This window comes from Eucyclogobius newberryi, unplaced genomic scaffold (genome assembly GCF_026437365.1).
Source record: "Eucyclogobius newberryi isolate DKJ021-1_F unplaced genomic scaffold, fEucNew1.0.hap1 SCAF_10, whole genome shotgun sequence".
Taxonomy (NCBI): domain Eukaryota; kingdom Metazoa; phylum Chordata; class Actinopteri; order Gobiiformes; family Gobiidae; genus Eucyclogobius; species Eucyclogobius newberryi.
In genome coordinates, this window is record NW_027315724.1 from 26,440,164 (window position 1) to 26,452,573 (window position 12,410).

General features: G+C 43.8%; 3 protein-coding genes across 3 annotated transcripts in view; 1 reads left to right on the plus strand and 2 right to left on the minus strand.

The window, feature by feature from the left end:
* The window catches only part of tyw1 (tRNA-yW synthesizing protein 1 homolog (S. cerevisiae)), a 36,360-nt gene extending 27,308 nt beyond the window's left edge, over window positions 1-9,052 (minus strand). Inside the window, exons 1-7 of the mRNA XM_072452620.1 lie at window positions 8,896-9,052; window positions 8,575-8,705; window positions 8,344-8,475; window positions 8,041-8,142; window positions 7,458-7,652; window positions 7,100-7,381; window positions 6,461-6,577 (exon numbers count right to left, since the gene is read on the minus strand). Coding sequence (XP_072308721.1) covers window positions 6,461-6,577; window positions 7,100-7,381; window positions 7,458-7,652; window positions 8,041-8,142; window positions 8,344-8,475; window positions 8,575-8,705; window positions 8,896-8,986 — 1,050 coding nt within the window. The 5' untranslated portion in view covers window positions 8,987-9,052. The remainder of the gene's footprint in view (window positions 1-6,460; window positions 6,578-7,099; window positions 7,382-7,457; window positions 7,653-8,040; window positions 8,143-8,343; window positions 8,476-8,574; window positions 8,706-8,895) is intronic.
* Window positions 9,053-9,231: 179 nt separating this feature from the next.
* Window positions 9,232-11,063, plus strand: sbds (SBDS ribosome maturation factor). The gene is made up of 5 exons (XM_072452632.1): window positions 9,232-9,495; window positions 9,641-9,770; window positions 9,845-10,045; window positions 10,226-10,390; window positions 10,466-11,063. The coding sequence occupies exons 1-5, from the start codon at window positions 9,368-9,370 to the stop codon at window positions 10,589-10,591; spliced, it is 750 nt and encodes a 249-aa protein (XP_072308733.1). The 5' UTR covers window positions 9,232-9,367; the 3' UTR covers window positions 10,592-11,063.
* Window positions 11,064-11,194: 131 nt separating this feature from the next.
* Window positions 11,195-12,264, minus strand: LOC140366006 (claudin-4-like). Its single transcript, XM_072452644.1, has one exon. It carries the CDS (start codon window positions 11,891-11,893, stop codon window positions 11,222-11,224), a length of 672 nt encoding a protein of 223 aa, XP_072308745.1. The 5' UTR covers window positions 11,894-12,264; the 3' UTR covers window positions 11,195-11,221.
* Window positions 12,265-12,410: the final 146 nt, after the last annotated feature.

Below are 12,410 nucleotides of genomic sequence, written 5' to 3' on the forward strand. Positions count from 1 at the left end.
TGCAGGAGATCACGAGTATGGGAAGTGTGACGTGGGAGCAAAACTGAAGTGCTGTAACTGTGGGGAAGAACATAGCTCTGCCTACGGGGGATGCAGGTTTAGCAAAAGAGCTGCTGAGGTGCATAAAATAAAGGTCTCTCAAGGTATATCCTATGCAGATGCAGTCAAGAAAGTTTCAAGTAATGAGTTTAGAGTAAATACAGAGAGGAGCCAGCGCTGCTCCCAGCCAGGGCGAAATGAGAAAGGCCAGCATGGCTCCCAAGAAGTGTGAAGGTTTCAAGAGTGGAGGTCCCAAGTGTGCAGGTTCCAGAATTAATGAGAATACCCTGGTTGTGGATAGAGAGGATTTTGTACTCTTTATGGTGGATGTTGTAAACTGTGCTGCTCAGACTCAAAGCAGAACTGAAAGGATCAGGATCATTGCTAAAGCTGCAGGGAGATTCCTTGGAACAAAGGAGCTTGATTGGGCAGATATAGAAAACAGGCTAAAGGCGCTAAATGGGAGTCGGAGTGATGGGGGTCTGCTTGTGGGGAGTCAGAGTGATCAGAGTGACGAGATGGGGGTGGGGGTGGTCTCCTGTCCTCGTCCAGTCTCGTAGACGCACGGCTACCAAGCAGCGACATCAGTGGAAATATTAAAGCCTATAGAATGAAGCCTAAAGAATAAAGCTGTACGGTGGAAGCACCGAACGTCAAAGAAGGAGAGGAAGATGAAGAAGAGTCTCCCTGGAATAAAGCCGGTTGTTGTTGTTGTTGTTGTTTTATGGCGGTTGGCATCCGAGTGTTGCATTACCGCCAGACTTTATTCCTCAGACGTTTCGTAGTCCTCAGACTCTGTCGTAGTCCGTAAAAGTACTCCTCCCATCGCTTTGGCGTTACAAAGCCCATGAGGTCATGATGTGTTTTTGTGACTAGAATAGTTGTTGTGTCAGAGACCAACCGGCTTTATTCCAGGGAGACTCTTCTTCACCTTCCTCGCCCTCTTTGACGTTCGGTGCTTTGGAAGTACAAAGCCCATGAGATCATGGGACGTCTTTGTTGTTTTACAAAGCCCATGAGGTCATGGGACGTCTTTGTCGTTTTATCCTTTAGAAGTCCTTCTTCCATCACTTTGGCGTTTCTAGGCCCATGAAGTCCAAGCGCGTTAGAACATCCTCTTGCTCCTCATCCTCGGCTCAGTCTCCAACACCCCCCACCTCTATAAACGTTTACCCAGCCCTGTGCTACATAAGTAAGCAACCACAGCCTGACACAAACCCTGTGACTGGATCGCCAGAACGTTCCGCAGATTGAACTCCCGCCCATTATTCCGAAACCACAAGGCCAACCCGGCCCTTTCCCTATCATAAGCCTCACAGCAAATCAGCACATGCTCGACAGTCTCTGGCACCCGACAGTGACCACACAGACCGGTCGGATGTTTGCCTATCCTACTCAGTGACCAATTGAGTCCAGTATGGCCAATCCTCATGCGGGCGAAGGCCCTTTCCTCCCACGCGTTCCTGCCCATAGACCCGCAAGGACCCACACTACCCTGTATGTGATAGAGATGCCGTCCAGTAACACAGTGGCTCCAAAATTCCTGCCAAAGGCCGACCACATGACTCTTGATAACGGGCTTGATTTCAGATTTGCTTAACTCAACCGCCACATCAATTGATGGCCGCCGAAGGGAACGTTTAGCCAGTGCATCAGCCATTTCGTTACCATCCACCCCCACATGCGCAGGGACCCAAATGAAGGAAACCCTCACATCCTTCCTGGACAGGGAGAGCATCAGAGAGAAGATGCCATTCAACACATCCTGTCTGCAATCCGATTTCCCAGATTTAATGCTTTGCAATGCAGAAAGGCTGTCAGAGGCCACCACAATGCCGCAACACTGCAAAGCAGATTCCGCCCATTCCAACGCCAACCGTATCGCTATAAGTTCCGACGTGAAAACAGAAAGGCGATCTGTCAACCTCTTCTTGACCGCTAGCCCCAGGTCAGGCACAAAATAAGCGGCGCCAGTACGCCCACTCTCAGGATCCCTAGACCCGTCGGTATAAATAAACACATCACCTGAGTGCTTATCGATGAGCGCTTGAACGGCAAACTGCGGTGCCCTCCCAGCGACTCCTCTAAGCTTGCCATGCAAGCTAACATCAACAGGAGCCGGGACAAACTTCCACGGAGCTATAGCAGACAAAGCCACCGACGGGCTCACACGCAGATCACCAACCCCCGCAAGCCGCGCCTTCGCATTTCCTACCTGGCTGAAAATCATACCGCCAGCCTCACTCTGCCCCCCATCAACCCTGAGAAAGTCCCTCACCGGGTGAGAGCTCGTATGACCTTGCACATTCACCCAGTAAGCCAACAGAAGTTCTAGCCTCCGGAGCCGTAACGGCAATTCCCCCAACTCAACCTGCAGCGCCGAGACAGGGGAGGTCCTAAAAGCCCTACAGCAGATGCGCAAGGCCTGGGCTTGCTCCACATCAAGCTTCTTTAAGTTAGTCTCAGCCGCAGACATGTAGGCTATACAGCCATAATCAATAGCCGCCCTCATGACGGCCCGATAAATACCCAGGAGCGACCTTCTGCTGGCCCCCCAGTCCTGGCCGGATAGACAACGAAGCAAGTTATTCACCCTTTTGCATTTACCACTGACCTCATCAATGTGCCGACGCCAACTAAGCCTCTCGTCAAAGGTGACCCCCAAGAACCTCACCTCCCTGACCTGTTCGAGCACCTGCCCATGCAGTCGAAGGGAGACGTCCCTATGTCCATTGAAGAAACAGATCACTTGAGACTTCCGTACGGACAGTTTAAACCCCCACTTCAGGGTCCACTGCTCCACCTGCTGTATTGCCCTTTGCAGTTTCGCCTCGTAAAACCGGAGATTCCTCCCTCTCACCCATAGAGCGCCATCGTCAGCATAAAGGCTCCTCCCAACAGACCCATCCACGTCGTCAAAGATGTCCTTAATCATAACATTGAACAAGATAGGGCTACACACACTCCCCTGCGGGATCCCATTCTCTACCTCATAGACCCCAGAGTAAGCAGCGCCCACTCTGGTTTGGATACGCCGGCCAGACAGAAAGCTCCGGACCCAGTTAAACAGTTTACCCTTCACACCACACTTCCGCAGCTTAATGAGGAGCCCATCCTTCCAAACCATATCGTACGCCTTCTCCACATCAAAGAGCACCGCAATAACCTTTTCTTTCTGAGCCCTGGCCAGCTGGATATCAGATTCCAAACACAACACGGAATCCATGGTGTTCCTGCCCCTACGGAAACCACTCTGGTGCGCAGGAAGCAAACCCTGACTCTCCAAGAAGTAATCCAACCGCTCGGTAACCATGCGCTCCATCGTTTTCCCGAGCTGCGACGTCAAGGCAATCGGCCTATAACTTGAAGGGTCAGACGCTGGCCTACCCGGCTTCAGAACCGGCACCACCGTAGACTGTTTCCACGCAGATGGAACACAACCTGAATCCCAAACACGGTTGAAAAGACCCAGGACTAGCCCAAGCGTGTCATCAGTCAAATGAGAGAGCATGTCATAGCACACCTCATCTTTACCCGGGGCTGTCTGTTTCGCCTTAGAAAGTGCTCTCCTTAGCTCAAACAAACTAAACGGAAGGTCAAGGTCATCTTGAGTCGAAGGCTGGTGCCCAATCAGCTCAGAATTCTGGGCCAAAGTACTCTCCCTGTAGTGCCTTTCCGCAGGTGAGAGATTGTCAGAGCTGTGCACCGACACAAAGGTGCTGGCCAACAGTTCAGCTTTGTCAACGTCGCTGACTGCTTCAACACCATTCAGTATTAGGACCGGGGTCCCACGACGGCGCTCAACCCCATGCATCCGCTTAATCATCCCCCAAACATCCCCGAGACGCGTTTCTCTCCCAATTTTGGAACAATACCGCCTCCAATAGGCACTCTTGGCCGTTCTCACAGTTTTCCGCACAACAGCGCGGGCCCTCTTGTAGTCAATGAGGGCACCCTCAGTGTGGGCAACCCTTAGCCGGCGAAACGCCGCATTTCTCGCCCTAACAGCATGACCACATGCTTCAGTCCACCACGGCACCCGCTTCCTATGTCCACTACCACCACTCTTAGGAATCGTGCCTACCGCTGACTGCGTGATGAGCGAGACAATTGCACTATTGAGATCATCCACCTGAGTCAATCCTCCTTCCTGCAGAACCCTAGAACCATCATCAGCTTTCCTCAGGAAAGCCCCCCAGTTCGCCCTTGCCAACTGCCACCTCTGGATCCTCGTCCCCCTGACCACACAGCTCCCAAAGCCAATCACGGTGCGGACTAGATAGTGATCGCTACCAAAAGAAAGATTACCAAGAACCTCCCAACTACAAACACCAGCTAACTCCTTGGACACAAGTGTAAGATCTATTGCACTTTCCGCACCGGTCCCCATATCATAGCGGGTCCCACCCCCATCATTCAGACAAACCAACTCCCTTTGATTGATAAAACCCTCTACCACCTGCCCATACCTATCGGTACCACTACCGCCCCACAAAGCGCTATGCGCATTAAAATCCCCACACCACACGGCCTTTCCCCGAACATCCTTACCGATACTATGTAAGGACTCTAGCGTTAACTCACCACACGGATTATAAAGGTTAACCACAGTAACAGCTTCACCACCCAGCCAGACCCTCACCGCCAGGGCCTCCGGCGCTTTACTCACACTGACAACAACGTAATTTAGGTCATCTCGGACAAACACAGCCACACCTCCGCCTCTACCCTGCTCCCTATCATTCCTAACACACACATACCCTTGTATCCCAAAACCCCACCTAGGTCGTAACCAAGTCTCCTGCACGCACATAACGTGAGGCTTGTTCAACAAGGTAGAGACAAAATGCTTAAATTCCTGGCCATTAGCACGAAGACTACGCGCATTCCATTGCAAGACAACCACCGCCATTATGAGCCCCCGGAACCTGACGGCGCACTGAAACAACAACAACTATTCTAGTCACAAAGACATATCATGACCTCATGGGCTTTGTAACACCAAAGCAATGGAAGGAGTATTTTTACGGACTACGACAGAGTCTGAGGACTACGAAAAGTCTGAGGAATAGTCTGGCGGTAATGCAACAAGTCACAAAGACATATCATGACCTCATGGGCTTTGTAACACCAAAGCAATGGAAGGAGTTCTTTTACGGACTACGACAGTCTGAGGACTACGAAAAGTCTGAGGAATAAAGTCTGGCGGTAATGCAACAATTGGATGCCAACCGCCATAAAACAACAACAACAACAACAACAACAACAACAACAACAACAACTGGATGCCAACCGCCATAAAACAACAACAACAACAACAAGCAAACCAACTTATTGAAATCAATATGACTACTCCTGCGCGCATTCTGTTATGTTACAGATGCATGTGGAGGACTGAAAATGAAGACGTACATCCGGTCGGAGTGTCGGTGAAATAATTGAAAAATAAAAGATTGACGTTTTTCAACAAAATGCTGATATTTTTTTTATTTATTATTTTTGACACAAAAACCTTTTTTCCTGACCTGCCCAGTTTTGTGTTATCAAAACTCTATTATGTGACAAACATTTCACTTACATTTCAGAATGTGATCGTTTGTTACACTTTTTGCTACTCTTTTACCCCACTAATAACCCTACAAAGATTCAACACTGCTCTTCCGTCTCCATTTTCCTCTTCCTGAGTCACTTTCTTCTCATAGTCTGTGCAGTGGGTGTCCTTGCTCTTACGCAAGCCTGTGCTCTCGCCTGCTTGGGTCTGATGTCTATCAAACCATCTGCCATATCTCCTCCACTCACACCACTATCTACTCATTTACATTGATCAAGTCTATAATAGATATTGAAAGCAAGCACTAAAATCCCATTTACACACGCTGTGAATTTACTTGGAGTTTTACCAGAGCAGGAACATGTGTGAATAAGGCCTGCATTTTTGAACAGGCACTTTCCCCTGGTAAAGACTTAAAGACTTAAGACTGAAATTGACAGTATCACAGCTAATCCATTTGGCTACAGCTTGTTTTCCTGGGTTACACTGTGCAGTTAAGTTCCATTTTCATCCATTTTAAATAATACAGTACATTGCTATAGTGACATATTGAGATGTATGTGTGAATGGGCTATAAATAAATATACACTTATCATTTATTCATGCTAAACAATAACAGCGTGTAATGTAATCAATCATACCTAGTTGCAAATCATGTAACTAATGAAAAATAAATCACAAAATATTGTTAAATTGAATGAAGTTTGTGATTTCTGTCATGTCTGTGATTTTAATGCATTTTTTTCCTGTTGTGTGAAGCACTTTGAATTGCCTTATGTACAAATTGTGCTCCACAAATAAACTTGCCTTGCCAATATGATGCCTATGTGTGTGAGTAACGCGGTATAATAACTGAATGTTAAGTCTTACCTTAGCCTTTTTAACTCTGTTCATGATATTTCCAAGATCTTCCATGTCAACCACTGGACTTTTCCTTTCATCTTGTAGATCAGACTCTTCATCACTGCTAGTCTCAAAAATGTCCTCCTGAACACAAAATGGGGCCACAAAAAAAGTTGAAAAGATGTTTTATGAACTAGATTATAATATGGCAGATGACTCATAGACAAGTAAGAGCTACATAGTTTGTCTGATAATAGATATCTTCTGTAAAATGTATACTTTTTAAAAGCATTTAAAATATCTATATACTATACATTACTTTTTATCCATTATTAATATTTGAAAAACCTAACCAAAAATTAGGGCTGCACAATTTTGTGGAAAGATATCTAATTGTGATTTTTCTGACAAGTAATGCGATTACGATTAAAATTGCGATTTTTATATTTTAAGCCAGATCCAAGAGAATTGACAAAAAGACTGAAATAAGTAAATTAACTGCCAGCCTTATACAAGAAGTGTTTGTACAGGGTCTGTTGTTTTTATGCAAAATAAGACACAAGGATATTTTCATACTCATACATATTGTGATTCGTCTTGTAGCCCTAATCAAAATACGTACTAGCTTTATATTTTTTCTTACAGTTTAAGCGTTTGTCAATTTACCTCAGTGTTGATTGACTGAACAGCCTCTCCTTCCTCCTCATGGCCATTATCATGCTTTGTCTTGTTCTTGCAGGAGCCTCCGTTTTTACAGTTTCCACCACAGGTCTTCTTGTCCCCCTTCAGCAGTTTCTTCAGACATGTTGAAAACTTCACTTTCCAGGCCCTAAAATCTGCCTGGATGCTGCCATGTTTGCTTTTCACCACATTACAGTCACCCTCTCCCCTGGTCATTATCCGACTGGCACTCAACATCCATAGCCACTTGTCTACATTTTTCCCCACCTGTAAATAAAAATAAAATCATTACAATCAAAACTACACCACCTTTTACGATTACTACTACAAAAAAAGACATTACTGTATTATAGTGACCAGTGTAGACAGAGTTGCCTAGACCAAAAACTGCATATTTAAGCCCTTTCAGGTATGTTTTCCCATATCTGAAGTCAGTGGATGCCTCCTCCAGCCATTTGCAGAACCACTCAGCATTCTCTGTAGGGTGTCCATCGGTGTATGTTGCCAGGAAAAACACACACACTGTTCGGTTGGTGCCCTACAACAAACAAAGTTACCATGCCATCATTACTTGCATAAGGGACCTTTAAGAGTACCTTTTATGGCTGTGTAATTAATACAGTTAATTCAGTAAGAATTTGTGAATTCTAATCATGAATGATCAGCTTGGGTTTTTTATTTGGGAGATAAAAGCAGGTGGTTTCAAGCAGAGTTCAGACATTGGAGGACAAAGTGTAAAAATCTTTGTTAAATGGCAATGATTAAAAGTCAGTGTTGTTGTTTATGTTTATTATGTTAATTATATTTAAAGCTATTTTATTTATACAAGAAAATAAATTAGTAATAAGCCAAAATTAAAAACTAACGTAAGAAAACAAGGAAAGCTTAGTTGACATTTAAACAGTGATGTGTAGTCAAGAACGTACTTCGTCAGCAAGTTGGTCATCGGGATCATAATCTTTTAAATCAATAACTTCACATGGTAAACCAGAGGCCTCAACTTCATCTAACAGCTCTTTAGCAAAACCCTGTAGAAACACCCACAAATAGACAAATAATTCAGTCTTGCCAGTCGGACCCTACAGAGCAAAATTAAGTATCGCTGTCAAGTGAACACAGGCAGAAATATAAAACATATCAAACTACAATGTTCAAAATTAAATGTATTGTAATTAGATTTTTTTTTAATCAATATGAGTACATTACAAAATGAGAAGAAAAGTGCATACTTTAGCAGTTCCAGTCTGGGATCCGTAGAATATTTTAACTCCAGACACATGGACCACATTTTCTTTATCAGAGCATCCACTGCCCTTAATAGTTTTGTTGGCTAAAGAGTTGGTGTCACTGGCAACACTTTTCTACAAGACAAAAACAAATAGTGTATATCAACCAAACAGATCAGAAAAATAAATGGTGTTGTTCACATTCTAAACGTTGGAGTCAACATTTTATTTGACCTTTTTTAGTGCGATCTTCACTGAGAACCAGAAGCCAAAGAATAGAGCACCTGCAGAATACAAGTACAGCCTGCTGTGCCATACTGAAGTTATGAAGGACAGAACAGGACTGTGGGACTTTTCAGCAGGGACTAAAACAGAGACAGAACATGTTGATTGAAAGATGTTTTTTGGAATTTGGTTATAGAAACACACAGCACCACTCACACAATCAGAAAGCTACTAACAGTGACCATTGCAGCGCTAGCTTTCTATGTTAGCTGCGTTAAAAAATAAACATTGGACTCTTTTACATAGTACCGGAATTAGAGATAGCTTTACCTTTGTCCTCCGAAGTACACACGACACATGATAAAAGTGGCAAAACAATTACTAAAGTTTGCACAATCCTAAAAGTAACATTTGATAACATTTTAGTCTTCAGTAGTCCATGCCAAGGGTGGCACCATGTTTTTTACGCGAGAGGAATGCTGGGAAATGTAGTTACACTGCTTTAGACGCACATTGTTTGCTGAATTAACCATGAGGGTATTGTAATTACTGTGCATTCAATATTTTTAATACAAATTGTTAGCCCGGTGGAATGTTTCAATTCTTTATTTTAAAAAATGGGGAACAGTGTATACATCCATGGGCGGAACAAACTAAATCTTCTGTTGTGTCATTCAGGGCACATTTCACCACCGGACTGATGAATACTAGCTACGCACTCATGTTCGCACTTGGAGCATATTATGATTAGTTAAAAACAGTAGGTTTCAATTTAGGTTTGTTTCTATACTTAGGCGAAACCATGTCTATATTTACGCCAACAAATCAAATACGACTTACCAACGTAGCCGTGGTGCGGATGAAAAAGGGCGGTAAGAGATTTGAGATCGCCTGTTATAAAAATAAAGTTGTGAGCTGGAGATCGGGCGCGTAAGTACGATTGCAAAGTATATTTATTGCATTTTATTGTGTATATACAAATACAATTTTTCTAATATATTACATACTAACAAATGGTTATCAAGTTAATACACTGTCTTTCAAACGAATACTGCATGTGTCTGTTTTTTTGCAGAGAGAAAGATCTGGATGAGGTTTTGCAAACACACTCTGTCTTTGTGAATGTATCAAAGGGTCAGGTGGCGAAGAAGGATGATTTAACCAGGTCTTTTGGGACAGATGATTTGACAGAAATCTGTAAACAGGTATTTTATTCCTTTGCCTATTTATCCAGAATATCAAACACACCATGTTTAATATACATTTCTGTCATACATAGATATTAGCTAAAGGTGAACTTCAGGTGTCTGACAAAGAGAGGCAGTCTCAACTGGAGACTATGTTCAGAGACATTGCGACTATTGTGGCTGAAAAGTGTGTCAACCCTGAGACCAAAAGGCCATACACAGTCAACCTCATAGAAAAGGCCATGAAGGACATCCACTACTCCGTTAAAGCCAACAAAAGCACTAAGCAGCAGGTATGGGAATTGGACTTTTTTTAATAATCCCTTGTATTTGACTGCTTCAAATGCCCATTTAAACTATATTTATGTTGAATATAGTTCACAAGAATAGTAACCATTTTTTCTTGTTTAGTCAAACTTGTATTGTCTCTCCTTTCCAATCTTACTGATCTGGATTTCTGCTGATATTTATAGGCCCTAGAAGTGATCCGACAGTTGAAGGAGACAATGGAGATCCAGAGAGCCCACATGAGACTGCGGTTAGTTATCCCGGCAAAAGATGCTAAAAGGCTAAAGGATAAGCTGAAAACGCTGCTGCAAGTTGTGGAAAGTGAAGATTTTGATGAGGAGCTAGAAATGGTATGATATTTTTTTGTCTCTTTACTGTTAATGGCAAAGCTAAGCACATATTTGTTTTACTGTTTGATTCTACAGGTTGTTCTAGTGGATCCTGGCTGTTATAGGGAAATTGATGAGCTGATCCGCTGTGAGACCAAAGGCAGAGGTTCCCTGGAAGTCCTCAATCTGAAGGATGTGGAGGAAGGCGATGAGAAATTATAGCTGTTTGCACTTCAGTTAGTACACACTTACATTCTCTCCTAAACCTAATATAATACACTCTAATACTTCACTTAGGTCTACGTATATCCTTCATGTCCCCAGAGATAAAAAGTTAGAATATTTAATCACATTCTTACATCCATTTTTATTAATTTATGTTTTTGGTTTAAAAATAGGAACACACACACAACATTGTTGTGATGCATTTGGTACCTTCATATTAAAACACCTACATCTTCAAAGCAAAACCTAATAAATGTTCCTATTTCATACTCCACAACAAACCACTGAAAATAACAAAGTGCAACATGAGGAATACATTTGTCGTTACTAAAACATCATTTAAAGGGGTGAAAGTGTTAAAGATATTAAAGAAATGTATTTAATTGCCATTCTCTCGAATAAATTATATCTTGTAAACATCATGCCACCATTACATTCAAGTTTGAATAAACATTGGTTGTATTATGCCTTTGGGACTTTGTCTGGACAGCACTTAGTCGGTTTATAATGTAAAAACAACTGGAAAATAAAAGCTGTGCCTACATTTTATCAAATAAACTACCATTGCACAACAGCGTTTATCTTAAGACAGAGGTTTCCTAAGCCTTTAAAATGGTTAAATCCTTTTCAGACAGGTCCTGCCCCACGCTGCAATTGGCTGTGAGTGAATGTGGTCCTGTTGATCCTGCTCAGGGGGTGATTGGACTCTTCTTGGGGGGGAGCGGTGGCGACTTCAGTGTGTTCTCCCTGGTTCTGAGTTGTGGCACACCTGGTGGTCAGAAACACTCCCCCCACCATCAGCAAAACAAACGCGATCCACCCCAAATACAATGCAGGCCCCCAGTCTCTTCTCAAGTGCATAGCTCCCTCTAGTGACTGACTGGTGTGATGACAAGTCCATGCTGTAGGAACCAACATCAGAATTCCAGACAAAGCAAAAATGGCACCGGAAAAGACTTTAATCTGGTTGCGGTGAGGGAACCACACAGCCCCCACTGCACTAATGACTACACCAAAAGCCCCTGCTCCGATTCCTGCTGTGATGAGAGATCTCCACGTGCGGAAACTTCCAGAAAGAGCCATGAGACTTTGGTAGAATGAGCAGTGCAGGCTTCCATCATGGGCCAGGTCCCAGTGATCCCACTGCAGCCACACCCCATCCCAGTAGGCAGGCAGGGAGGCTGTAATGTTGTCCACAGTGCCCCTCACGTTCCACAGAGGCAGGCAGCGGGTCAGGATGGCACATATCCACCCCACAAATGCCAAGCCGAGGGCACCAATCTCCAGCTCCCTCAGCATGACTACAATAACTGGCCACCACCTCCTCAGTTCAGGCCCCACTGCCTAACTGCGAACAGCTGCTAGCGCAGTGCTCTGGGTCGGGCTGTTGTTTGTACATGTGCTGTATGGGTGAGGCTCAGAAAGACAGTGGAGGTGTTAGTCAGTGGAGCTTCTGCATGGCGTCTCAAAGTAGGCAAACTGGTTCTTTGGTATGTGTGGAAAACAGAGAGCTTTATCTGGGTGGAGGAGGGAAGTTCTAGTGTTTGCTCTGCCATGATTTCAAAACAATCTCTTTCTTTGCGTTTGTGGTAGGACAAAGCTCCCTCTGTGCTGCCTTTTATAAATCACTGCTTATGCTACACTGGCTGTGACTAGAAAAGTTTTTATATCGGCTTAATTTGGGCTGTTAAATTTTTTTATACAATATATACACAGCCACAGACAAATTTATAACAAAACTTTTGTATTATTTTTGGTAGGCTTCATGTACAACACATTTAATTGCAGTAAAACAAAACAAATACTTAAAACACAC